At 36.6% G+C, this 21,249-nt stretch overlaps 1 protein-coding gene across 3 annotated transcripts in view; it reads left to right on the top strand.

Annotated features, from left to right (window-relative positions):
- Positions 1–21,249, top strand: part of LOC136864197 (protein O-linked-mannose beta-1,2-N-acetylglucosaminyltransferase 1) — a 652,704-nt gene that overhangs the window by 588,342 nt on the left and 43,113 nt on the right. For all 3 annotated transcript variants that reach the window (XM_067140873.2, XM_067140872.2, XM_067140875.2), the window contains 2 exons: positions 9,732–9,840; positions 13,190–13,261. In XM_067140873.2, the coding sequence (XP_066996974.1) occupies positions 9,732–9,840; positions 13,190–13,261 (181 nt within the window). The remainder of the gene's footprint in view (positions 1–9,731; positions 9,841–13,189; positions 13,262–21,249) is intronic.

The raw sequence follows: 21,249 nt of genomic DNA, 5'->3' as shown, positions 1-21,249 counted from the left end.
TTTAGGAAAGATTATTCCACTGAACCTCAACTTGTAGGATTCCAGCAAGATATAGCAGATATCTTGGATTCTGGAGGTCAAATGGACTGTATCGCGATTGACCTGTCTAAAGCATTTGATAGGGTGGATCATGGGAGACTACTGGCAAAAATGAGTGCAATTGGACTAGATAAAAGAGTGACTGAATGGGTTGCTATATTTCTAGAAAATAGATCTCAGAGAGTTAGAGTAGGTGAAGTTTTGTCTGACCGTGTAATAGTTGAGAGGGGAGTTCCTCAGGGCAGTGTTATCGGACCTTTATGTTTTCTTATATATATAAATGATATGAGTAAAGGAGTGGAATCGGAGGTAAGGCTTTTTGCGGATGATGTTATTCTCTATAGAGTGATAAATGAGTTACAAGATTGTGAGCAACTGCAACGTGACCTCGAAAATGTTGTGAGATGGACAGCAGGCAATGGTATGTTGATAAACGGGGTTAAAAGTCAGGTTGTGAGTTTCACAAATAGGAAAAGTCCTCTCTGTTTTAATTACTGCATTGATGGGGTGAAAGTTCCTTTTGGGGATCATTGCAAGTATCTGGGTGTTAATATAAGGAAAGATCTTCATTGGGGTAATCACATAAATGGAATTGTAAATAAAGGGTACAGATCTCTGCACATGGTTATGAGGGTGTTTAGGGGTTGTAGTAAGGATGTAAAGGAGAGTGCATATAAGTCTCTGGTAAGACCCCAACTAGAGTATGGTTCCAGTGTATGAGACCCTCACCAGGATTACCTGATTCAAGAACTGGAAAAAATCCAAAGAAAAGCAGCTCGATTTGTTCCGAGTGATTTCCGACAAAAGAGTAGCGTTACAGAAGTGTTGCAATGTTTGGGTTGGGAAGAATTGAGAGAAGGAAGAAGAGCTGCTCGACTAAGTGGTATGTTACATGTAATAAATATCATTTTTGGTCCGTATTGATGATATTTGATTGAAATAATAACATTAAGTTATTTATTAGACCACCTAATCAATACAAAATCGTCTTGGATGATTTACATAAATTTGTTAGCTAATAGTGGTACATGTTTCGCCTTCCCTGAAGGCATCATCAGCCATAGTCTTAACCTTAAATTAAAAATAAGCGTCTAAATAACATGTAGTAATGAAATGAATTTTAAAATCTTGAAGAGATTTGAAGTAAAATAACATTAAAAATAACAATAATGGTTTGAAAATACAATGTGATGAGGTATAATAGTGGAAGTATTAACAAAATTAACATTAGAAGGCTGCTGAAATAAGTACAATGGATAAAACAACAGATTGTTATACAACAAGTAGTAAGATTGCATAAAAGTAACGTTGATAGTCTGGCGGTTATAATTAGACGATTGCGAAAAATCGTATATAATCAAAGTAAAGAAGAGAGAATAAAAGTGAAAGTTAGTCGAGAGATCCGAAGTTAATCATGATCTTGAAGATAAAAGACGAAAGTCAGATGCATACGGTGAGGTTGTAGAACACGTTGAGGATATGAAGTTGGTGAATAGAAGTTGAAGAACAGTTTCAAATAGGATCACTATGGACCATCACAAAATTTGAAGTGATGTTCAAATGTTGTAAATTGTGAGTTTGTAGATATTCTAGTTGAAAAAGTATATAAAAGTGGAATCATTTGACGGTGACAAAGATAGCTTGTAACATTGAACATCTGTTTTGAAAACAGATCCCCCTCCAGCACAAAACTTCAGTTATAACACACGTAGCAAGAAGTCTACTGTTGCAAATACTTCTAACTTATAATGTTACAAGCTATCTTTGTCACCGTCAAATGATTCCACTTTTATATACTTTTTCAACTAGAATATCTACAAACTCACAATTTACAACATTTGAACATCACTTCAAATTTTGAGATGGTCCATAGTGATCCTATTTGAAACTGTTCTTCAACTTCTATTCACCAACTTCATATCCTCAACGTGTTCTACAACCTCACCATATGCATCTGACTTTCATCTTTTATCTTCAAGATCATGATTAACTTCGGATCTCTCGACTAACTTTGACTTTTATTCTCTCTTCTTTACTTTGATTATATACGATTTTTCGCCATCGTCTAATTATAACCGCCAGACTATCAACTTTACTTTTATGCAATCTTACTACTTGTTGTATAACAATCTGTTGTTTTATCCATTGTACTTATTTCAGCAGCCTTCTAATGTTAATTTTGTTAATACTTCCACTATTATATCTCATCACATTGTATTTTCAAACCATCGTTATTTTTATTTTCAAACCATCGTTATTTTTAATGTTATTTTACTTCAAATCTCGTCAAGATTTAGAAATTCATTTCATTACTACATGTTATTTAGACGCTTATTTTTAATTTAAGGTTAAGACTATGGCTGATGTTGCCTTCAGGGAAGGTGAAACATGTACCACTATTAGCTAACAAATTTATGTAAATCATCCAAGACGATTTTGTATTGATTACGTGGTCTAATAAATAACTTAATGTTATTATTTCAATTAAGTGGTATGTTCCGAGCTGTCAGCGGAGAGATGACGTGGAATGACATTAGTAGACGAATAAGTTTGAATGGCGTTTATAAAAGTAGGAAAGATCACAATATGAAGATAAAGTTGGAATTCAAGAGGACAAACTGGGGCAAATATTCATTTATAAGAAGGGGAGTTAGGGATTGGAATAACTTACCAAGGGAGATGTTCAATAAATTTCCAATTTCTTTGAAATCATTTCGGAAAAAGCTAGGAAAGCAACAGATAGGGAATCTGCCACCTGGGCGACTGCCCTAAATGCAGATCAGTATTGATTGATATCTCGAGGTGTATCCCATTCTTACTTAATTGCAGTATTTACTGGTCGTTTAGTCAGCCTTAATTTTTAACGATTTAACAACCGTTATCGGACACGTCATTTACGCATTTATTACGAAAATATGCTCTCTTTCATTTCGAATTATCTTTACGGAACAGCTGTCGACGGATATTATTAATCGACTCCGACATCGCCTTCGAATGTCGACGAGAGAAATCGCTAGTGCACATAGCGAGGAAACGATGCCGAAGGTAATCGATCGCATGCAATATCATCGCTGGGGTGCATAAATATTGGTAACGGAAAAAATCACGCGCGCTTAATCGCTCGTAATAACGGATGCGCCAGTGATAGGGTTCTCGCTGTAACCGAAGGACGATACACAGTTTAATATAGGAATTTTGAAGGGACCGAAAAACGTCGCTATAACGGAGTTCTCGTTATATGCCGTACTCGCTATAGCGGACTTCTACTGTATCTCAGAACCGTAAAATGTTACAGACGTAAAAACTGGTATTGTGAATCTCCTGTTAAAGTAAAGAAACAGGTATTCTCGGAAATTCCAATTAAGGGAAAGGGGGGGGGGTTAAAAATTGAAAAATTAATTGAATTAATTGTATGAGGATACTTACATCTAATAAAAACTAAAGTTGTTACAGACGTGAAAATTGGTATTTAGATATTCTTTAAAATTAAATCGACGCGTTTTGGGGCGTGGGGGGGGGGAATCATCTTTGGAGGTGGGTGTGAAAAGGAGTTGAATTCGTTTCATGAGGACACATATCTCACAAACTGAAGATAATCGGTATTTAGAAGATCCTTTACTATTAAAGAAACAAATATTTTTTGCCGGGAAATTCACTTCAGGGGGGGGGGTATTGTGAAAGTAAGTGAAAAAAAAAGTGAATTATTTTTATGGGAATACTTATATTTCAAAACTGAAGGCAACACACGTGAACATTGGTATTTGGAATCTCCTTTAAACACAAAGAAACACGCCTTCTTTTTTGGGGGGCGGAGTTAATCAACTTAACCATGGTGGGGTGAAAACGGAGGCGAGACCAATTGATTTTACTGTTCCTAATGTACTTATAAGGAGCCTCCGTGGCTCAGGCGGCAGCGCGCTGGCCTCTCACCGCTGGCTTTCGTGGTTCAAATTCCGGTCACTCCATGTGATTGCAGTCCGGCCGCCGCTACAGTACCGCCAAGGCACCCAAGACGACACCACGCCGGATCTCCTCAAGGATTTGATCCACATTAAAAATGCTTATAGGAAAAGATGGCAAAGATTTAAGGACCCAACTGACCGGGTGGAATACCTGGACCTAGCCCGGGAAGTACGAAATCGATTGCTGGAAAAAAAAATTGAAAAATGGGAGGAACGTTGCCGTCATCTCTCAGAAAACGAGTCAGATCGCGAATATCGGCGGATTATATATAAAATGATAAGCATTCAATTAAAAATTTTGGTATAATACCGTAGCGAAGCACGGGTATCTTGCTAGTCTATATATATATATATATAAAATAACTTGTCCTGACTGACTGACTGACTGACTGACTGACTGACTGACTGACTGACTGACTGACAGATTCATCATCGCCGAGCCAAAACTACTGGACAAAAAGAAATGAAAATTTGGGGATACATTCATATTAAAATGTAGGTGCTCGCTAAGAGAGGATTTTTGGATATACCGTTGCTAAGGGGGTGAAAAGGGGGGTGAAATTTTAAAACGAGAATATCTATATCTCAAAACTTTAAAAGATTACAGATGTAAAAATTGGTATTTAGAATCTTCTTTAAAAATAAGGAAACGCGTATTTTTTGTTTTCAGAAAATCCCAATAGGAGGGGTGAAAAAGGGTGAAAAGTGGGTTGAATGCCTTTAATCAGGATACCGGTACTTATATCTCAGAAACTGAACATATTACACACTTGTTTTTTTTTTTTTTGCTTTTTTTGTTTCTTTTTTGCTAGGGGCTTTACGTCGCACCGACACAGATAGGTCTTATGGCGACGATGGGATAGGAAAGGCCTAGGAGTTGGAAGGAAGCAGCCGTGGCCTTAATTAAGGTACAGCCCCAGCATTTGCCTGGTGTAAAATGGGAAACCACGGAAAACCATTTTCAGGGCTGCCGATAGTGGGATCCGAACATTACACACTTGTAAATTGGTACTTTTGATCTCTTTTAAAAAATTAAGAAACACGCATTTTTTGTTTTTGGAAAATCCAATTAATGGGAGGGTGAAAAGGGGGGTAATTTTTAAAATATGCGTATCTATACCTCAAAACTTTGAAAGTTTACAGATGTAAAAATTGGTATTTGCTGGGCTGAGTGGCTCAGACGGTTAAGGCGCTGGCCTTCTGGCCCCAACTTGGCTGGTTCGATCCTGGCTCAGTCCGGTGGTATTTGAAGGTGCTCAAATACGACAGCCTCGTGTCGGTAGATTTACTGGCACGTGAAAGAACTCCTGTGGGACTAAATTCCGGCACCTCGGCGTCTCCGAAAACCTTAAAGAGTAGTTAGTGTGACATAAAACAAATATCATTATTATTATTAAAAATTGGTATTTAGAATCTTCATTATAAATTAAGAAACACGTATTTTTTTTGTTTTCGGAAAATCCAATTAATGGGGGGTGAAAAGGGGGTGAATTTTTAAAATGAGTGTATCTATATCTCAAAACTTTTAAAATTTATAGATGTAAAAATTGGTATTTAGAATCTCCTTTAAAAATAAAGTAACACGTTTTTTTGTTTTCGGAAAATCCCAGTAGGAAGAGTGGAAAAGGGTGAAAAAAGGGTTGAATGCCTTTAATGAGGCTACTTATATTTCAGAACCTGCAGATAATACAGACCTGAAAATTGGTATTTGGGATCTACTTTAAAAATAAAGAAACAGGTATTTTTTTCGTTTTTGGAAAATCCAAATAATGGGGGGTGAAAATGGGGATGAATTTTTAAAATGAGTGTATCTACATCTTAAAACTTTAAAAGTTTACAGATGTAAAAATTGGTATTTAGAATCTCCTTTAAAAATAAAGAAACATGTATTTTTTGTTTTCGCAAAATCCCAATAAGATGGGTGAAACAGGGGTTGAATGCCTTTAATGAGGGTAATTAAATCTCAGAAACTGAAAATATTACAGACCTGAAAATTGGTATTTGGGATCTACTTTAAAAATATGGAAACTTTTTTTTTTTGTGCTTTTGGAAAATCCAAATAGGGGGGGGGGGGGGAATGAAAAGGGGTTGGTTTTTTAAAATGAGTGTATCAACATCTCAAAACTTTAAAAGTTTGCACATGTAAAAATTGATATTTAGAATCTGCTTTAAAAATAAAGGAACACTTATTTTTTTGTTTTCTGTAAATCCCAGTAGGAGAAGTTAAAAGCATGAATAATGGATTGAATGCCTTTAATGAGGATACATATATCTCAGAAACTGAAGATATTGCAGAACTGAAAATTTGTATATGGGATCTCCTTTAAAAATAAAGAAACGCGTATTTTTTTGTTTTGGGAAAATCCAATTAATGGCGGTTAAACAGGAGTGACAAATTGGGGTGAATTTTTTGAAAGACTACATCTACAGAATATCTGAGAATCGTAGAATGTTACAGACGTAAAAAGTGGTATTTAGAATCTCCTGTAAATGTAAAGAAACATAGGTGATTTGTTTTTGGAAACCCCTCTTAAGGGGAACTAAAAAGGGGGTGAAATTTCAAAATGAGAATTTATACAGTATATATCAAAAAACTTAACATGTTACAGAGGTGAAAAATGGTATTTTTATCTCTATTAGAAATAAAGCAACGTGTATTTTTAGTTTTCGGAAATACCACTTGGGTGGACGGGGGGAGGGGTAAAAGTGACTGAAAATGGTGTTGAATTCTCTTAATTAGGATACTGTTATCTCAAAAATGAAGATGTTACAGACGTGAAATTTGACACTTGGAATCAGCTTTAAAACTAAAGAAACACCTATTCTCGGAAAATCCAATGAATGGGGGGGGGGGGGGGGAGAGGTGAAAGAATCTAAAATTAATTGACTTAATTGTATGAGAATACTTACATCTTATAAGAACTAAAGTTGTTGGGGCCTACACACGTGAAAATTGGCATTTGGTTCTCCTTTAAAAACAAAGAAAAACCCGTTTTGAGGGGTGGGAGTGAAAAGGAATTGAATTCCTTTCATGAGGACACATAAATCAAAAACTGAAGAAGTTAGAGTCGTGATAATTGGTATTTAGAAGATCCTTTACTATTAAAGAAACAAGTATAATCGCCGGAAAATTCACTTTGGGGGGGGGGGGGGGGGGAGGAGTGTCAAAGTGAAAAAAAGTTAATAATTTTAATCTCAAAACTGAAGGTAATAGACGTGAATATTGCTGTTTGGAATCTCCTTTAAACATAAAGAAACACGCCTTCTTTTAGTTTTTTTTGGGGGGGGGGTAGGGTAGGTTAAAAATCTTAACGGCGGTGGGGTGTAAAAGGAGGTGAGACCAATTGATTTTACTTTTCATAATGTATTTATAAAGAGCCTCCGTTGCTCAGGCGGCAGCGCACCGGCCTCTCTCAGCTGGGTTCCGTGGTTCAAATCCCGGTCTCTCCATGTGACATTCGTGCTGGACAAAACAGGGGCGAGACAGGTTTTTATCCGGTTACTCCGGTTTTCCCTGTCATCATTCATTCCAGCAACACTGTCCAATATAATTTCCTTTCATTTGTCATTCATTAATCATTGCCCCAGAGAAGTGCTACAGGTTTCGGCAGCCGGCACAGTTCCTATCAATGCCGCTAGATGGGGGCGTTATTCATTCCATTCACATTCTCAACAATGACAATGGCAGCAGATGTAATTTACCGCCAAGTAGCGGTCTTGCAGCTTTCTGTGGGGTCCAGAATATATAATAATAATAATAATAATAATAATAATAATAATAATAATAATAATATTAATATTCTGGACCGTCATCAAATGTGCGCACCGCGCTGAAAACGGGTCCTGGACGGGTAATGACTAAGAATGTAATCCGGCCGCGGGTTCAGTATCGCCAAGGCACCCAAGACGACACCACGCGGGATCTCCTGAAGGATTTGATCCATATTAAAAATGCTTATAGGAGAAGCTGGCAAAGATTTAGGGACCCAACTGACCGGGTGGAATACCTGGACCTAGCCCGGGAAGTACGAAATCGATTGCTGGAAAGAAAGATTGAAAAATGTGAGGAACTTGGCCGTAATCTCTCAGAAAACGAGTCAGATCGCAAATTTCGGCAGATTATATATAAAACGTTAAGTATTCAATTATAAATGTCGTTATAATACTGTAGCAAAGCACGGGTATCTTGCTAGTATATATATATATATATATGTAAAAAACTTGTGGCCGACTCATCATCGCAGAGTCAAAACTGCTGGACATAAAGGAATGAAATTTTGGGGATACATTCATATTACAATGTAGGTACTCACTAAGGGAGGATTTTTTGATATTCTGTTGCAAAGGGGGTGAAAAGTCTCGTGAATTTTTAAAGTGACCAGGCGAGCTGGCCGTGCTGTTAGGGGCGCGCAGCTTTGAGCTTGCGTCCGGGGGAGAGTGGGTTCGAACCCCAGTGTCGGCAGCCCTGAAGATGGTTTTCCTTGGTTTAGATGGTAGTTGACTCTCAAAAACACAATATCCATTCTTCCAAAATAGTTTCAGGCATGAACATGACATTTTCTTTTATGAAGGGTGGTCTTCTATATCCTAGATGTTAACATATATTTCAAACCAATCACCACTGATAAAAGTATTCATTCCTCCATTACTGTTCAATGTATAAAATCAAAATTTCACAGGTTGGTCGCTTTTATTTCTTAGATGTTAAATAAGATATGGTTTAAAACATTCAAATTCTTCCGTATGGGTTTCAAGTGAGTGGTAGATTATAAAATAAATAATCATTCACCCAAAACCGTTTGACGTACGAACTGAGGATGTATTTTACTGGCTCAGCTGACAGTGGTCACTCCAAAATGTAAAACTTTGAATAATAACTTTCATTTTAAAGCTGTAGCGAAGCACGGGTTTCTTGCTAGTTATTATATATGTTTATCAAAGGTTATTAATTTGGGTTTAAAATAACAAATCAAGAATTGCTACGCAAATGTTGATTATCTTGTTTACACTGGTATGTTCTCAACAGAAGTGCAAAGATTAATATATTATCTACCATGTAAAAACCTGTACAGCTTTGTCTAGTGCAGACTTTTCTTTATGTACCACGTAAACAACTTACAGTAAATAGATTGTATTCTAATTTCTTATCAAGTTCACTGTCTAAAATAATCGGTTTGGATAATGGATTTTTTTATAGCATTATTTCATTGTAAACAATGTGTTGCTTCATGCATGATCTTATGGACACCATGTATGACAGCCCCTTGTGCATGTTGCAAGTGAATTCTTTTAATATGTCTAGCCACGTGCTTGTACATTGTGTGTGTATATAAGGGACTGTGCTTGGAAAAGAGCCAGTTCTTGTCTGTAAGTTTGATATTAAGTGTAAAATTAATGGAAAATCACTTTGTGGGTGGCTGAAGGGATTCATATCCTTCTCTTCTCTTCTCTTCTCTTCTCTTCTCTTCTCTTCTCTTCTCTTCTCTTCTCTTCTCTTCTCTTCTCTTCCAGTTTTTATTCTAGGTTTTAATCATCCATGGTAGGGCTGGGAATCAAATCCTGGCCATTTGGGTGGCTAGTTACCATTCTAAATCTTAGACCATGGTGGCAGCTTCAGTCTGTAAAAATATCAAGAACATTTTTGTGATGATTTTTAAGGGTAATATAATTAATAATCATTAATGATATTTGTTGTCATACATGTGATTTAATATCTATCAAAATTTCTAGTGTCAAGAAGAATAACTATGAGGAGCTTATTATCAGTATGATCAAAAGAGGCAACATCCTGGACCATAGCAAGTCGCCATGTGAAGAAAATTTTATCCCTGAAAGAAAGGTATGTTACACTGTTGCAATTATGGTATTTGTATAATAATTTCCACCTCAGAATTATGAAGTAATAGGGGTATTATGTATGTATGTATGTATGGAACTTTTGCACCCTAATTTTTATTCAGAGAGAAAAATAATCCCCACTTTATCTTGCATTGTTTATTCTACATGTGTCAATATAAATACAAGGTATACCCTGTAGTATGTATACATGCTCTCAGCTCAAGGTCGAACTTTCTCCCATAATTCTCCCTTCATCTTAGTCACACCAGCTTTCTCCCCTTGTTTGGCTGAAAGACAGAGAGGTAATTCTGGATCCTAGGATAAAAGGAGTTCGACTAAGTAGTATTGTATTGCAGTAGTATGTTAATTACCTTATTGTCGTGTGATCTGTGTGAACTATCCTAGACAATATTTCTTTCCTTTAATTCTTTTTTGCACATAATAAGTTATTTTTTATTTTTTTTTATTTTCATTTTTCCATAAAGAATGGCTAAGGAGTGCAAATGTAGGAACTGTGGGTGTGGCCAGGCATTAAGGAGTATGAGGGAGGGGTTGGAGAGTTTGAGGGAGATAACTTGGATTCTCTTAGAAGACAGGAAGGAAGGTAGGCCTCCCTCAAACAATGTACAGGATACAGTAGGTGTAAAAAAGGGATGGGAAGGAAAGAGGGGGAATTATAGAAGACAGGTGGTCTGATGTTCTAAGGAGAAGGATATTGCAGGCTAAAGGCTCTATTCAGGATCAGAATTCAGAATAGGTGTCTGTGATAAATTGGTACAAGTCACTGCAGGTAGAACAACCGAGGGAAGATGAGGAACAGAGAACTGTTGCTGAGAAGAGTGGAAGTAGGAGGAAGGAAAAAGCTAGGAACTGGAAATGTAGAATAGAGGATAGGAAAAGACAGGTGGAACAGGGTCATGGGAGGGAGAAAAGGCAGGAGGAAGTAGCTTCTGCCGCTGTCAGAAATGATACGGTTGACCAGGAGGGGAGGGAATCAAATGAAGTGCGTAGGGTTGAGGATCTGGTCATGGGAGATTCCATTATTAGATATGTGGGGAAAGTATGTGGAGGAAAGGGAACCAGGGTAGAGTGTTATCCAGGAATTAGGTTGAGGCAGATGTAGAGTAAAGTAGAAGAGGAGGAGGAGGGAAAGGAGAAGGTGGTAGTGTTTCATGTTGGTACCAACAATGTAAGGCAAGCAGGTTATAAGTACTAACATATTTGGGGATGTGTGGAATCTGGTAAATGCAGCATGGGTGATTTTTTTTTTTTTTTTTTTTTGCTAGGGGCTTTACGTCGCACCGACTCAGTTTGTTGTTGGTGGAATACTGTGTAGGAGGGATACTGACTGGAGGGTGATTGGGGATTTAAATGAGAATATGGAGTGGGTATTTTGGAAACTGGGAGTGAGATATCTAGATCCTAATGGGTGGGTAGGAGATAGGGATGTGCACTCAGATGGCCTTCACTTAACCCTTAATCGGGCGCGTAGCGGTCGAAACGACCGACCTCTAAAAGTTTTGGTCAGGGAATCCGTCTGAAGGTCAGCTATGCCCCCCCTCCTCCAGACTATCTCCCCCAAGAGTTCATCTAGCCACCTGATAGGGTGGCCCCTCCTCAGACACCCTGTAGACAGGATGGTAGGTGTTCGAGTCAGTCTGTGGTCTTTTACCCCGATGCGCCCGTTAGTGTAACTTGTGTGTCGGTCGTTGTGACCAGTACACGCCCGGCTGTGTTTTACTAGATTCGTTTAGTTTTCGTGTGCATATACATCTCAATATGGATCCTGCTGAAGAGGAAAGGATCCGATTATTGATAGAGAGTGTTGAAAAGGAAAAAAGTGAAAGAATAACTGCATTTGTGAAAGACAGAGACAAAACAGTAGGATGCCTATTGGAAGAAGTTGATGAGGCAGCAGAAGATACTTCCAGACAGCAGCCACAAAGTGATGATGGTGAAACTGACAATCTTCAGGTTACTGACCATGATGACGGATGCGGTGCTGGTGTTTCTGAAGTGAATTTGACAGGCAAGAACGGTAAGACAGAATGGCGTGCGCACCCAACATTCGCAAGGACCGGTCGTGGACCAGGTCATAATATTGTAACATGCCTTACAGGTCTAAAGGTTTAGCCAGTAATGTTAAAACTCCAATTGAAACCTGGGAGCTATTTTTTCCAGACGATATTGTACAAAAGATTGTCGACTATACCAATATTTGGTCAAAACAATGACAATAATTCTTCAGTGTGTTCACATTAAGAAAATAGTGCAAAATTAAACTTGAATATGAACTCAAATATACGTAAAATATTGTATAATTCTCTCATATACATGTTTTTCACAAAGGTGGTTTTTATGCTGTAAAATTAGAAATACAAATATTTCTGAAAAAATGGTGTTTTAATTTATGATTACTTATGCCAGAAATATTACAATGACAGTGGATGAAGGGGAGAATAAATATATATCTAGTTCAAACAGCTTCCATTTTACAAACCAGAACAAATAAATAGAACGGAAAGTTATTTTTCAAAGCTTTCAAAATGTATTTGTAAATGAACTCAATTTTCAACAAGTTTTTATTTTTCTAATACGGTCATTGAGTACGTAAAAATGTTTCAAATATTTTCTAAATAAAAGTAAACTTACTTGCAACAGTATTAAACTTCAACATTTTTATTAGATTCCAAGGCCGTACAATAAATTATGAAAATAATCGCTGCGGTCTAAAATACCGCGCGCGCCCGAGAGTCTTCGACGGAAGAGCGCGCCCGATTAAGGGTTAAACCGCAGTGGTACGTATAAGTTAGGAAATATATTTGGAAAGGTTATAGGGAGGTACACTCAGGAAGTAAAATATCCCAATTACTCGTGGTTTTTTTTTTTTTGTGGTATGGTATTATTTAAGTTAGCCCCTCCCTTTAGGGAATCCTGGATCTGTCTCTGAGTACAGTGAAATTTCATAATAGTAGATAGCATAACTGTGTTACTTGTTGTCTTGTCAAATCTTTCTCAGAATTGTTCTGCCAACTTTTTTCAAACTCTGTCCCACTTCACAACCACTCCTGTAAGCGGAAGTAATACTCAACTATGAACACTTTTTACTCCATCGACAGATCCATTTCCAGTAACAACTGCACAACTTCTTTTACACTGCTGGGAAGATGACTGCAGCTATACCCTGTCTATTAACACACTTGCATGAATTTCAATACTGTTTATATATTGGCATGTACCGTATTTTAATTATGTTCAAAGATAATGTATCTGCTAGTTTGTATAACTTCTATATTTAAATTTTGCAAATTTTGAAATGATTTACCTTAATTGACTCACTTTCTTTTCAGGGAGAGGTTAATGTGATGTTCATCAAGATGGAAGAACCAAAAGATTTTGTGACGTGGTTACAAGTTGCTAAGGTACGATTACATGTTTTATCATCGTGTTGAACTTAAACATTGAATTTATTCCTATAATATTCTTGTTTCATATTCCTTTTGTTTCTGTTTTTTGTTTTAATATAATTCTTTAGGTCTCAAGTTCATGACTTCACAAACTGTAAAAATAGGACTTTGTATTACAGATACTTAGTGTAATGGACATATTGTGCTCATTAATTTGCAAATATTTATGAGCAAAGTGAGCAATTTCTTTTCTCCTGATGAGTGGAAATTTTGCTTGCTGTTTTTCACTGGTTTGGAAACCAAAGTTTGCGATTTGGAGCATTTATTTTTCTGACATTACCAACAAACTGCCTAATCCTCTCTGACTATCATTATAAATTGTAGGTATCCATGTTGACTGCAGTTACATCATTCATAATGGAGATTCTCTCTTGTTGTGTTCAGATATTCTGTGTAAGGAAATAGAGTCCAAAGGTAGTTGGGTAATAGGATAACTTCAGGTGGGGGACGCAACTAATACTGGCAAATTACTGATATTCACCTATGATGATAAAGACAATTTTAAATTTAAAAAATTAAAAAGTCAAAAGCTAGAAAAAGAGCCAAGATTGATAAGATGTCCGGGGATATACTAAAGGCAATGAATGGGTTGGGAGATAGTGCCATAATTATATGAAATACTTATTTGATTACTGTTTGCCTGAAGGAGCAATACCAAATGAATGGGGAGTTGCAATAGTAGGCTCAGTGTGTAAGGGAAAAGGTGATGAACATAAAGCAGATAATTACAGGCCAGTCAGTATGACATGTGCTGTTTGTCAGGTCTAGGAAAAGATTCTTTCTGATTACATTAGACACGTTTGCAAAACTACTAACTGGTTTGATAGAAGGCAGGTTGGGTTTAGTCCAGTAAGGTTCAGCTTGTAGGATTCCAACAAGATATTTTAGATTCAGGTCAAATAGTCTGTATCGCTGTTGACCTATCTAAGGCTTTTGATAGCGCAGATCATGGGAGACTACTGACGAAAATGAGGTCTATTGTACTAGGCAAAAGAGTGGTTGAATGGGTGGGTAAATTTCTGGAAAATAGAACTCAGAGTATTACTATGTTATACTGTATAGAGTAGTAAATATGTTAGAAGATTGTGAGAAACTACAAAAAAGACCTCAACATTATTGTGAGATGGACAGCAGACAATTATATGATGGTAAATGTGATAAAAAGTCAGGTTGTAATTATCACTAAGAGGAAAAGTCCTCCGAGTTTTAATTACTGTGTTGATGGGGTGATAGTATCCCATGGGGATCACTGTAAGTGCCTAGGTGTTAATGTACTTCTTGCAAGTTGCTTAACGTCGCACCGACACAGACAGGTCTTATGGCGATGATGGGACAGGAAAGGGCTAGGAGTGGGAGGGAAGCGGCCGTGGCCTTAATTAAGGTACAGCCCCAGCATTTGCCTGGTGTGAAAATGGGAAACCATGGAAAACCATCTTCAGGGCTGCCAACAGTGGGGTTCGAACCCACTATCCCCCGAATACTGATACTGGCCGCACTTAAGCGACTGCAGCTATCGAGCTCGGTGGGTGTTAATATAAGGAATTATCTTAATTGGAGTAATCAGATTAATGAAGTTGTAAAGAAAGGATGTAAATCTCTTCGCATGGTTAGAACGGTATTTAAGGGTTGTAGTAAAATTGTAATGGAGAGGGTGTGTAAGTCTCTGGTAAGACCCCGGTTAGAGTATGGTTCCTGCATATGGGACCCATGCCAGAGAATGCAGCATGATTTTTTTGTTGCTGATTTCCAACTAGAGAGTATTGTTACGAAAATGTTGCAAACTTTGGTCTGGGAAGACTTGGGAGTAAGGAGACGAGCTGCTAGACTAAACAGTATGTTCCAAGCTGTCAGTGGAGAAATGGCTTGTAATGTCATTAGTAAATGAAAAATTTGAGTGAAGCTTTTAAATGTAGAAAAGATCATAAAATGAAGACAAATTTGGAATTGAAAGGACAAATTGGGGCAAACATTGATTTATAAGGTGAGGAAAAGATCATAAAATGAAGACAAATTTGGAATTGAAAGGACAAATTGGGGCAAACATTGATTTATAAGGTGAGGAATAAGGGTTAAATTTCCAAGTCCTTTGAAAACATTTAAGAAAAAGCTGGTTAAACAGCTGATAGGGAATGTAGCACCTGGGCAACAGCCCTAAATGCAGACCACTGATGATCAGTTGAGTCCAAATGGTGTTTAAAAGTATTAGCCATAGTCCATTGTGATGGGAATTCAAAAAGTATGTTAGGAGTATTAATAAGCAGGGGTGACCAAACTGCTGGAAGAGTACCAACAAATGGAGTCTTGATAACAGATTTTGTTTAAGATTTGTTAGGAAATCCAAAATAGGATAGTAAATCCCTAGGGGAGCATCTTGATGACAACTTGAAGATGATCCATTTGTTAGCTATTGTATGTAATTATTTGTAGAAATATCACAAAATTCAGCTTATGCTTTAATGTGGTGGTTTATGATGTACTTTTTGATGTCAGACTAAGAGTCAAGGTGCAAAGAGAGCACATGTAATTCCTGCTGACTTTGGCCAGTGTCATGACTCTCTCATCCACTCATACACCTGCTGGGGGTCAGGATAAATATGATCGGGAGAAAAGGGAAGTTTGGCTGCTCCTTTTTCATCACATTTATTTGCCTAACTAATGACACATTTGAACTTTACCAATATAACGTACATTTGCTCATCATACTTCATCTTTCAAGGACAGCCAAATATAAGATTGATAGTCTGTATGATTCTTTTTAGTTGAATTTAGATATCTGTTATTTCATGTTTTTTGCTAGATAATATAGAGACAGAACTGTTTCATCTCGGATCTCCTCTCTTACTATCAGCTGTATAACACTCACTTTATCATTGAACTTGAGATGCATGAAGACAATCATGTAGCCAGTGACACAGACTTTACATTAATTTTAGGGTAGGCATGAGGCATGTTCGATATGAACATTGAGATTTGGAAGAAAGAAAACATTAATATTAAAGTGAATATTGCCATTTATGTTCAAGACATATTAACATTTTGGTCTAACAGAGGAAAAGTAAGCATGACATTGAAATTTGCTTCCCAGATACATTTTCTGAAGGAATGTCCTCTTTACTTGCTCATTTCTTGATATGAACTCATCTGACACCTTCTCCAGATGTAACGATGTAACGCCTTAGCAGCTTCCTTGAGAACAATGTTGTTCAAATGGTCAAGTTGCCAGTCTGAATTTTCAGGGAAATTTGAATAATGTTATTTTCATTGTTACAAATCAAGGCACATTTTGGTAAACTTATGAAAGTGTATAACAATATCATTACCTGAAATTACCCGTAATCTATATATATAAAATAACTTGTCCTGACTGACTGACTGACTGACTGACTGACTGACTGACTGACTGACTGATTCATCATCGCAGAGCCAAAACTACTGGACGTAAAGAAATAAAATTTTGGGGATATATTCATATTAAGATGTAGGTGCTCGCTAAGAGAGGATTTTTGGATATTCCTTCGCTAAGGGGGTGAAAAGAGGAGTGAAATTTTAAAATGAGTGTGTCTATATCTCGAAACTTTAAAAGTTTACAGATGTAGAAATTGGTATTTAGAATCTTCTTTAAAAATAAGGAAACACCTATTTTTTTGTATTCAGAAAATCCCAATAGGAGGGGTGAAAAGGGGTGAAAATGGGGAAAATGGGTTGAATGCCCTAAATCAGGATACCAGTACTTATATCTCAGAAACTGAAGATATTACAGACCTGAAAATTGGTACTTTAGATCTCTTTAAAAAATAAAGAAACACGTATTTTTTTGTTTTTGGAAAATCCAATTAATGGGAGGGTGAAAGGGGGGTGAATTTTTAAAATGAGTGAATCTATATCTCCAAACTTTTAAAGTTTGCAGATATAAAAATTGGTATTTAGAATCTTCATTAAACATAAAGAAACACGTATTTTTTTGTTTTAGGAAAATCGCAATAGGAGGGGTGAGAAGGGGTGAAAACGGGGTTGAAGGCCTTTAATGAGGCTACTTATATTTCAGAAACTGAAGATATTACAGACCTGAAAATTGGTGTTTGGGATCTCCTTTAAAAATAAAGAAACACGTATTTTTTTCTGGAAAATCCAATTAAGGGGGGGTGAAAAGGGGGTAATATTTAAAAATGAGTGTATCTATATCTCAAAACTTTTAAACCTTATAGATGTGAAAATTGGTATTTAGAATCTCCTTTAAAAGTAAAGAAACACGTATTCTTTTGTTTTCGGAAAATCCCAATAGGAAGGGTGAAAAAGGTTGAAAAAGGTGTCGAATGATTTTAATGAGTCTACTTATGTTTCAGAACCTGAAGATATTACAGACCTGAAAATTGGTGTTTGGGATCTCCTTTAAAAATAAAGAAACACGTATTTTTTTTGTTTTTGGAAAATCCAATTAATGGGGGGGGGGGGTGAAAAGTGGGTGATTTTTTAAAATGAGTGTATCTATATCTCAAAACTGTTAAAGTTTATAGATGTAAAAATTGGTATTTAGAATCTCCTTTAAAAGTAAAGAAACACGTATTCTTTTGTTTTTGGAAAATCCCAATAGGAAGGGTGTAAAAGGGTGAATAATGGGTTGAATGCCTTTAATGAGGCTACTTATATTTCAGAACCTGAAGATATTACAGACCTGAAAATTTATATTTGGGATCTACTTTAAATGTAAAGAAACACGTATTTTTTCGTTTTTGGAAAATCCAAATATTGGGGGGTGAAAAGGGGGGTGAAATTTTTAAAAAGAATGTGTCTACATCTTAAAACTTTAAAATTTACAGATGTAAAAATTGGTAGTTAGAATCTCCTCTAAAAATAAAGGAACACGTATTTTTTTGTTTCCTGCAAATCCCAATAGGAGGGGTGTAAAAGGCTGAAAAATGGGTTGAATGCCTTTAATGAGGATACATATATCTCACAAACGGAAGATATTACAGAACTGAAAATTTGTATATGGGATCTCCTTTAAAAATAAAGAAACACGTATTTTTTTAGTTTTTGGAAAATCCTATTAATGGCGGTAAAACAGAAGTGACAAATTGGGGTGAAATTTTTGAAAGAATATCTTGGAAACGTAAAATATTACAGACGTAAAAAGTGGGTGTTTTGAATCTCCTGTAAATGTAAAGAAACATAGGTGATTTGTTTTTGGAAACTCCACTTAAGGGGAACCCAAAAGGGTTGAAATTTTAAAATGAGAATTTTTACAATATAACTAAAAAAACTTAACACGTTACAGAAGTGAAAAATGGTATTTTTATCTCTATTAAACATAAAGAAACGTGTATTTTTAATTTTCGGAAATACCACTTGGGTGGAGGGGGGGTGAAAGTTACTGAAAATGTTGAATTCTTTTAATTAGGCTACTGATATCTTAAAAATGAAGATGTTACAGACATGAAATTTGATATTTGCAATCTGCTTTAAAAGTAAAGAAATACGTATTCTCGGAAAATCCAATGAAGGGGGGAAGGGAGGGGGTCAAAGAATTGAAAAAATAATTGACTTTAATTGTATGAGAATATATACATCTAATAAAAACTAAAGTTGTTACAGACGTGAAAATTCGTATCTGGATCTCCTTTAAAAACAAAGAAAAACGCGTTTTGGGGGGGAAACCATCTTGGGGGGGGGGGCGGGAGTGTAAAGGAGTTGAATTCCTTTCATGAGGACACATAAATCAAAAAGTGAAGAAGTTAGAGTCGTGATAATTGGTATTTAGAAGATTCTTTACTATTAAAGAAACAAGTATTTTAGCGGGAAATTTCACTTGGGGGGGGGGGGGAGTAGTTTGAAATGAAGTGACAAAAGTAAATTATATTTATGGGGATACTTATATCTCAAAACTGAAGGTAATAGACGTGAACATTGGTGTTTGGAATCTCCCTTAAACATAAAGAAACACGCCTTCTTTTAATTTGGGGGGGGGGGTTGGCAGTAAAAACTAACGGCGGTGGGGTGTAAAAGGAGGTGAGACCAATTGATTTTACTGTTCTTAATGTACTTATAAGGATCCTCCGTTGCTCAGGCGGCAGCGCGCCTGCCTCTCACAGCTGGGTTCCGTGGTTCAAATCCCGGTCACTCCATGTGACATTCGTGCTGGACAAAACGGAGGCGGGACAGGTTTTTCTCCGGATACTCCGGTTTTCCCTGTCATCATTCATCCCAGCAACACATAATGATGATAATAATAATAATAATAATAATAATAATAATAATGTTCCGGACCGTCGTCAAATGTGCGGACCGCGCTGGAAACGGCTCCTGGACGGGTAATGACTAAGAATGTAGTCCGGCCGCGGGTTCAGTGCCGCCAAGGCACCCAATATGACACCACGCCGGATCTCCTGAAGGATTTTATCCAGATTTAAAATGATTATAGGAAAATACGGTATGGCAAAGATTTACGGACCCAACTGACCGGGAAGAATATCTGAGCCTAGCCCGGGAAGTACGAAATCGATTGCTGGAAAGGAAGATTGAAAAATGGGAGGAAACGTGCCGTAATCAAATAGAAAACGAGTCAGATGGGGAATTTTGGTGGATTCTCGCTGAAAACGAGTCAGATCGCGAATTTCGGCGGATTATATATCTAAAACAATAAGCATTCAATTATAAATTTCAGTATAATACCGTAGCGAAGCACGGGTACCTTGCTAGTAGCTTTATAGAATTGTGAAGGCTAGGAACTTTTTTTTTTTCTAATAAGGGAAGATATTAAGTTCAAATATTGTGCACAAATTAAAACATGAAATCTGTTTATATTAGTTGTTCTGGCTGAACAGAGAAAAACAAAACAGTAAATTCATAAGGAACCCATTTGAGTATTTTGGATCATGACTTCATAGGGTACTAATAAAACACGTTTTTTAAGAGTTATCAATTTTTAGGTTATGTTAATAAATTGTGCCTTGGCCCACTTGCATCAGTTGTTGAATTATCTAAAAACTTTAAAGTGATTCGTTACCATGTGATATCTTCTTGAGAAGGCCTATTTATTGTGCTCAGCCCGGTAGTTTAATGAATTGAGTTTCATAAAACAACCTTTTGGCTTCCCGTTGCTATGTTATAGATTTGGCTATGTATCCCAAGGAATCCTCTAATAGACGTGGGCCTCAGACTAGTAAAGCTAGCTCTGGAAGTTTTAAACAACAATTCTGAGTATACAGAGGAACATGCCGAATTAAGACAAGTATTCCAGTCAGTGAGGAAACAGTCGAGGAACCAAGTGATTCTAGTGGTGATGACTATATAACATCTTCACTTGAAAGATCACACTTAAATTTCTAACCCTAGTAAATGGAAATGAAATGCACAGCGACTGAAAATGCTCGAGGGGGAAGAAGTAGAACCACGAAGGATAACAGTCGCCGTAATGTAACAAATACCACAAAGTTTTGTAGTAGCAGTCAAAGGGACGCATCATCATTCAAATATTGTGAAATAAAGAAATCACATCAACACCTCAAGATTCAACTTCAATCCTCTAATTTAGGATCGCATGTGAAACTGTTATTACGAGTGTATAATATTTTAGACATTAAGGAACCAAAGTCCATTCATAAACCAAATGTAGAATTTTATATTTTGACCTGCAAGAATCTCCTTGTCACACAAATTAGTTTTAACCTAGCATAATAAGATGTTAAATTTAATTATAACAACATTCTATTGCCTGTATATAAGGAGTTAAGTATGATAATATGCTGTTCATTATTTTGACCGCCAAGTTTCTATACACTTTTCATGCAGCTGATGATGGTGTTAAAAATTGTACACCGAAACATGTCCTGTAATTTGTAATAAATAATGTTGTAAATATCAGATAACAACATTGTAAATGTATTGAAAAGGTGGAACCTACTAAATGCTTATTTAATTGTGTACTTTGTTTACCTCCTCATCTG

The sequence above is a fragment of the Anabrus simplex genome, chromosome 2 (assembly GCF_040414725.1).
Source record: "Anabrus simplex isolate iqAnaSimp1 chromosome 2, ASM4041472v1, whole genome shotgun sequence".
NCBI lineage: Eukaryota > Metazoa > Arthropoda > Insecta > Orthoptera > Tettigoniidae > Anabrus > Anabrus simplex.
This window is presented reverse-complemented; position numbering and strand designations above follow the sequence as displayed.